Source organism: Fonsecaea erecta, assembly GCF_001651985.1.
Source record: "Fonsecaea erecta strain CBS 125763 chromosome Unknown Scaff8, whole genome shotgun sequence".
In the NCBI taxonomy this organism is placed as follows: domain Eukaryota; kingdom Fungi; phylum Ascomycota; class Eurotiomycetes; order Chaetothyriales; family Herpotrichiellaceae; genus Fonsecaea; species Fonsecaea erecta.
The window spans coordinates 1,067,060-1,071,458 of NW_017387251.1; the positions used below are offsets into that span (position 1 = coordinate 1,067,060).

General features: G+C 56.5%; 1 protein-coding gene across 1 annotated transcript; it reads right to left on the minus strand.

The window, feature by feature from the left end:
* Positions 1 to 712: 712 nt before the first annotated feature.
* On the minus strand, positions 713 to 2,632 carry AYL99_09055 (hypothetical protein; the record flags this gene model as incomplete). The annotated part of the gene is made up of 3 exons (XM_018840563.1): positions 713 to 1,258; positions 1,367 to 2,432; positions 2,487 to 2,632. 3 exons carry the CDS (start codon positions 2,630 to 2,632, stop codon positions 713 to 715), a joined length of 1,758 nt encoding a protein of 585 aa, XP_018690310.1.
* Positions 2,633 to 4,399: the final 1,767 nt, after the last annotated feature.

Sequence of the window (4,399 nt, forward strand, 5' to 3'; positions counted from 1 at the left end):
GAGTTACTTTTGTAGGTATAGATCTGTATGGTGGCAAGCGAGAAGGGCCAGGGGGTCCACAAGACTAACTGCATGCGGTATCTCGCTCGTTTTCATCTTGTATGTGTGACTACTCGGTCGCTCTATCGCTGTGTCTACCATCTTTGGGAAAATAGCAGCGACGAACCTTGCGGGCTGGTTACCAGGGCGAGAGGGGGACACTGAACGTGTAGACTGCATCTTGATAGGTCGGACTTGGACGACATGTCATGCCCGCACTCACAGTAATCTCGTACTCATGTTCTATTCCTGTTGATCCTTGGTGTGGTTGCGCCAAAAACAGTTGGAGAGAGAGACGGACGATTGAGGTCAGAATATGGAGAAGAGGGCGAGAAGGACAGGGCGAGAGAAAGAGCGGCATAAGATCAGGATCAGAAGGGAGAGTATCAGGCCTTGAGCACGGAGAGTAGAAACAATATCGACAGGGAAATCGGACTGGAAATTGGTTTGATGCTAATATTACAATGCTGGATTCCTATCTTGCCGATTCAGCTCCTCCATGCCTGCTTGCTTGCTCCCCTCCCATCCTCTCGCTCTTCCACAGAGGCTCTTCAAACTACATATAACTAGCGTAGGATATTTGCTTGCTTGCTTGGGTTCATTACTTCCCACTCTCGATGCCTCTCCGGCCGGACTGATTTTTCCTGCCTGCATTCATCCGCTCATCGACCTCTCATTTGTAGAGGCTCGGGTACTCGGCCTTGATGAGGTCCGCGCCCTTCTCGGCGACCATGTAGACGTCGTTCTGGATACGGCAGTCCGGGATGACGGGGAAGATGGAGGCGTCGATGACGCGCAGGGCGCTGGTGCCGTAGACCTGCAGCTTGGGGTTGACGACGCCCTGTTTGATGTCCTTGCCCAGACGCGCGGTGCCACACGGGTGGAAGCCGGTCTGAGAGCGCTCGAGGATCTGGCGAATCATGGCCTCGTCCGAGTTGCGCGGCAGCGGCCACGGGTAGTCGCCCTCGATGAGGTCCTTGAGGCCCTCGCCGTTCATGACGATGTCGTCGATCATGCGCACGCCCTCGCGCAGCGCCACCAGGTCCAGGTCGTGCGAGAAGAAGTTGATGTTGACGTACGGCTGCTCTGTCGGGTCCGTCGAGTTCAGCTTGACCTCCCCGTTGCGCGACAGCGGCCGCATCAAGTCCACGATCACCGTCAGGTAGTCGCCCGAGGGAGGGGTCGGGAAGTGCCACTGGAAAGCGTCGCAGAACATGGGCTGTGCGGATACGGTGTCAGTCTAAGGAAACAAAAAGGGGAGGTGCTTTATCTGGAGACGAGAGAGAGAGAGAGAGAGTGTGTGTGTGTGTGTGTGAACGGTACTTACCACAAAGTCAACCTCAAAGTGTGGCTGCCCACCAGGTCCGAAGGGGTCGACGCCGCCGTTCTTGGCCTTGTACTCGCGGTACTCCTTGGAGGTTTCGAACCATTCGTCGGCGCGGGGAAAGGCGACCAGTTCGAGCAGGCCGCTGCTGTACGGGCCGGTGCGGTTCTTGCGGTACGCCGCGACGGCGCCGTCCTTCTGGGGTCCGGCGCGCAGGAGATGGCTGTCCAGGCCGTAGCCGTCCTTGAGCTTGAAGACATGGGACAGGATGGGGTGGTCCAGGAGGTTCTGGCCCACGTGGGGCGAGTCGACGAGGGTCTTGATGCCCTTGGACTCGAGGTGTTCCTTGGGACCGATCCCCGACAGCATCAGCAGCTTGGGGGACTCGAACACGCCCTCCGAGACGATGACCTCGTACTTGGCCCGGAAGGTGTAGTCCTGGCCGTCGGGCCCAATCACCGTAATGCCCACGGCCTTGGTGCCCTCGAAGACAATCTTCTTCGATATGGTCGAGGACATGAGGGTGATGTTGTCCTTGCCCTCGAGGAAGACGGCCGCCGTCGATCGGGTGCCCTTGTAGATGGAGTTGACGCACTTGAACAGGCCCTTCTGCGTGCCGCTGTAGACGTCGGTCGTCAGCTCCTGGCCCTTGCTGACCCAGGCCTTCTCGAGGGCGTCACGGAACGGCTTGAGCTCCGGGACCAGGTCGGAGTGCGAGATGTGCAGGGGTCCGCCCTGGTTGCCGATCTTGGCCAGGTCGGTGGGATAGAGGTTGTCGTCGTCGTGGTACGTGGTTGACTTGTTGAAGTATGCTTTGGTGTTCTCCCAATTCCACTCGTCGGTGCCGTATTCGGCCCAGTCGTCGAAGGTGGCCGCACTGCCGCGGACCCAGGTGTAGTAGTTGCCACCGCTGCTGCCGCCGAGCATCTTCCCACGCGTGTTGGGCTTCTCGACTCGGGTGTAGTCCGGTCGGTCGATCAGGGTGGTCTTGTATTGCCAGTCATACTGACTGCCTCGTAGCTCAAAGGCACGAGCTGGGGTGGATATCTCGGGGATTTCGCTTGTGTTACTACGTCAAGTCAGCTTCGCACTGTTCGACATAGAGACAGAGCCCGCGACGTACTTGATACCAGCTTCGATCACGAGTACCGAGACCTTGGGGTTCTCGGCTAGACGGCCAGCAACAACACAGCCGGCGGTGCCACCTCCGACGACGATGAAGTCGAAGGCTTGAGGGGCACCTTTGGGAGCTGTGGCGGGGTGCACCATCGTGATATAGTCTAGAAGAGCTTAGTTCCTTGTCTGCAAAGAGGTTGTATTGGTAGGTCGTCTGGATAGCTTTGGAGCTGTGACTATGTCAAGCGTGAAATGCTTCGAAGGGATAGCTCTCTTTATACCCTCGAGGCAGAGATGCGAGTGTCGGACACAATGCCACACGTCGTCATCTATACATCCTTTGAGCAGGTTGCCGTCTCAACCGCCAATCCACAAGAAGGGCTCGCACTCATGCAGAACGTTATTTCGAGACAGCACTCCTGGAGGCAGATGGATGAGCCATTGGTCAGGCTTTCCGGGGTCCAGCGTGGGCTTGATGGGGACAGACCCCGTTCTTTGGCCCATCAGAGCATTCACATGGCATCACATCTCGTCCAAGGCAAGCTGAAAATGAAAAAAGCCGACTTTTCCGTGTGGGCGCGAGGCTCAGAGCCGTTCAGTCGATATGCAGGAGAGTCTAGACAGCTCGTGCGAGGATGTGTCGCTGGAGCAATTCATTCTCCACACAGCCTAGCAGGCATTCGCACGAGGTGAACGTTACGGCTCAACATGAGGACCTTAGTATCTGGTTCAGATGTATTATTCATCCGAGGATTGGCTGTTCGAGGAATGGTCCTGGGGGTGGCGGACTTCAGCCTCGCAGCAGCGGTCTTACCTTTCCACGCCAACGAGACGTCAAAGGGTTGGCTCTCTGCGAATCATAAGGTCGAGTAAACTTTCTCGTTGCACGTGTAGCACTCAGACTATGACCGCAATGGGGACAGGCTCTCACACACGGGGCAGTCTTTGCTTTGTGCACCAGTACCCATGGCTCCGAGCCAGCCCGGAAGTTTGGGTTTGCTGGCCGTCAATCGATGTGATCAGCTATGTCATGGTGGGTGGGAGCCGGATATGTGGTGGATCAGCAGGCGCAATGCTTCCTCTCTCACCGTGCCAGATGCCTGAGGGGAGGCGTGGCCCATGGGTGAAAGATCAACAAAGTAAATGACCGTGACGAAGAATTTTGGGCATGGACCGTCGGCCAATGACTCACCATACTGCACTTTTCTCCCTATCGAGCCATGGACGTGTATGAGGGGAGTGTGCTGAATGGCCCTGAGGAGTTTTGTGTCGACCAGATCATGCATCGGTAGTGTGTCCTTCCATAAGGGTACACAACTTGAATCCTGGTACAGGCAGGTAGGTCTAGAGTGAGGCTGGTTAAAAGATCGGTGAATATGGCCTAAACGGGCACTGGGGGGGGGTGGTTGTCCTCGCTGATTCCTCGCTCCCTGCTTGCCCCTGGATGATTGTAGTAGCGAAACGCCCGCAACTTGTCGCCCACTTTTACCCGGCATAGTAAACCCGCCCACCGTTACCCGGCGCAGTAAGAGCGAGGCGAGTCTCGGAAAGCCTGGCAGGGAGTGGGTGGGTTTTAGCGAAGTTGCCTCGCACGAGGTGCTCATCAGCCTCTCACGCCCTCGCCTTTAATGGCTCAATGCAGTCTGATGAGTAACGGGGCAGCCATGTCGTATATGGTGGGAGTGTCCGAGCAAATCAGACAGAGTGCTTCTGTGTGCCGTTCAGCGCATTGCTGGAAGAACAATAACAAGTGGACAGGACATGACATGGACCGATTGTTCAGCATCACGCAACGGATGGTAGTCTTGATTGGCAATGTTTGGCCTGTCTGGGACGAAGACAACTATACGAAAGGTCGGAACTAGGGCGGAAACTATCTGTCAATCCCTGTTTCAGGACTTGGGCGCTCGTTGGAACTCC